At 39.4% G+C, this 2,356-nt stretch overlaps 1 protein-coding gene across 1 annotated transcript; it reads left to right on the forward strand.

Moving 5' to 3' along the window:
- Nucleotides 7-2,356, forward strand: LOC105157782 (putative late blight resistance protein homolog R1B-16). Its single transcript, XM_011074256.1, has 2 exons — nucleotides 7-2,230; nucleotides 2,316-2,356. The coding sequence occupies exons 1-2, from the start codon at nucleotides 15-17 to the stop codon at nucleotides 2,326-2,328; spliced, it is 2,229 nt and encodes a 742-aa protein (XP_011072558.1). The 5' UTR covers nucleotides 7-14; the 3' UTR covers nucleotides 2,329-2,356.

Raw genomic sequence — 2,356 nt, forward strand, 5'->3', positions numbered from 1 at the left:
GCTCATCTCCTCTAATGGGGCAGAAGCACGCCATGGTTGGTGTTGATGATGTCTTGAATGACATAATGGATAAGCTCACCGGACAACAATCTGGTTGCCGTATCGTCCCAATAGTTGGGATGGGCGGTATTGGTAAGACTGCACTTGCTAGAAATGTTTATGAGAATCCGCTTATTGTACAATACTTTGACACTTGTGCTTGGGTTACAGTTTCTCAAGAATATAACATACGAGAAATTTTGTTAGAACTTGTTTGTCCAGAAAGAAAAGAGAGCAAGGAAATGCTGAGTGGAGATGCATTAGGAGAAATGTTGTATAGAAGTTTATGTGGTAGAAGGTATTTGATTGTAATGGATGATATGTGGAGTATTGAGGCATGGGATAAGATAAAACTGTTCTTTCCAAGTAACAACAAGGAAAGTAGAATAATGATAACCACTAGGCTGTCAAACTTGGCTTTGCAAATAAGTGGCTCTCGTGGCCTTACAATGAATTTTCTGAAGGAGAACGAAAGTTGGGATTTGTTTTGTAACACTGTGTTTGGAGAAAAAAGTAGTTGCCCTCTTGAATTAGAGGAAATTGGAAAGAGAGTTGCCAAAAATTGCAAAGGACTTCCTTTGTCACTCATTCTGATTGGAGGGCTCCTAGCAAAGTCGGAAAAGACAAGAAATTACTGGGAATACATTGCAGAAAATTTAAGTTCAATTGTGAATTTAGAGGACAACAAACGTTGCTTAAGAGTACTGTATATGAGTTATCTGGAGTTACCAATTCATTTAAAGCCATGCTTCCTTTATATGGGAGTTTTTCCTGAAGACAAAGTGACTTATGTTTCAAGGCTTAGAAAACTTTGGGTTGCGGAAAGATTTCTAAAACCAATTAGTGGCAAAAGCTTAGAAGAGGTAGCAGGAGAGTACTTGAAGGACCTTATCGACAGAAATCTTATTATAGTCCATAGGTTAGGATCTAGTGGAAAAATAAGATCATGCAAAATGCATGATCTCTTGAGGGATCTATGCTTAAGAGAAGCTCAAAAGGAGAAGTTTCTTTGTAGTCTTGAAATCGGACAAGCTAAAACTATCCATCGTCGTATTGTTGTACATCAAAACTCTTCAATGGAGAAATATGATACCTCTAAAATTTTGCACTCGGCACAACTTCCTCGTTCTTTGACATGTGATGTTCAGGAAGCTTTCCCGTTGGATTCTTTGAGATTGTTGAGGGTACTCAAACAGACTTATTCCGAGGATTTACATTATTTAAGGAGAAAGGATTGGTATCCGATAGAAGCTATTTTCAAGCTAGTTAACTTGCAGTATCTAGCTTTCTCCGCGGAGATGAATTTGAGCTCTAGTTTTCCTTCTTCAATGCACCTTCTTTGGAATTTACAAACATTGATTGTTAAGAGGACTGATGGGCAGCTCATTTATGCTCCACCTGAGATTTGGAAAATGCATCAACTTAGGCATGTGCAGGTCCCTGGACTTGGCCTCCCAGATCCACCCACAACCACTGCCACCAAGGATGAGTTTGTTTTGCCAAACCTGCAGAAGATGTCTCAGATTAAGAACTTTAAATGTGCTGAAACAGTGGTTGTGAGAATTCCCAATATCAGGAAGCTGCATATATTTTATTCTGAATCATCCATTTCGCAGTACTGTCCCGAAAATCTTGGCTATCTACAGAAACTGGAATCCCTTTACGTCAGTTTAATTAGTGAAGTAAGAGGGATTGATTTGGAGAGGCTGAGCTTCCCGCACTCGCTCAAGAAGTTGACTTTGTGGGGCGGTGGTTTTCAATGGAAACAAATAAATGCAAAGATAGGTTCATTGCCCCTCCTTCAAGGGCTCAAATTGTATAATGACTCTGTTAAAGGGGGCATTTGGAATACAGTTGAAGGGCAATTTTGCAGCCTAAGATTCTTGCAAATGACTTGCATTTATAAACTGAATCGCTGGAGGGTGGATAGTAGCCACTTTCCATGCCTCAACATCCTTCGACTTGTAGAGCTACGTAAATTACAGAAAATTCCTTCAAGTTTTGCAGAAATTCAAACACTTGAATTGATCGAGTTGTATATGTGTAGAGATTCTGCCGTCCTTTCTGCCAAGGACATAGCAGAGCAACAGGAGGAGTTTGGGAACCATGACTTTCGAGTTGTAGTCTGGGTGGAGCCTAACTCTGAACTAAAGAGCTTGGCAACTCATAATTTTCATGTTTTTTCAAGTGGGTAAGAGTTAAAAATCTTACTAGTTAATTTCTTTGATCTCTGAAGATACGGATTATGATACATTGGTTTCCCTCATGATATATAGGTCTAGAAGGTAAAATGTTGAGGAGCCATTTTCGGCTAAAG

This window comes from Sesamum indicum, linkage group LG3, assembly GCF_000512975.1.
Source record: "Sesamum indicum cultivar Zhongzhi No. 13 linkage group LG3, S_indicum_v1.0, whole genome shotgun sequence".
Classification (NCBI taxonomy): Eukaryota; Viridiplantae; Streptophyta; class Magnoliopsida; order Lamiales; family Pedaliaceae; genus Sesamum; species Sesamum indicum.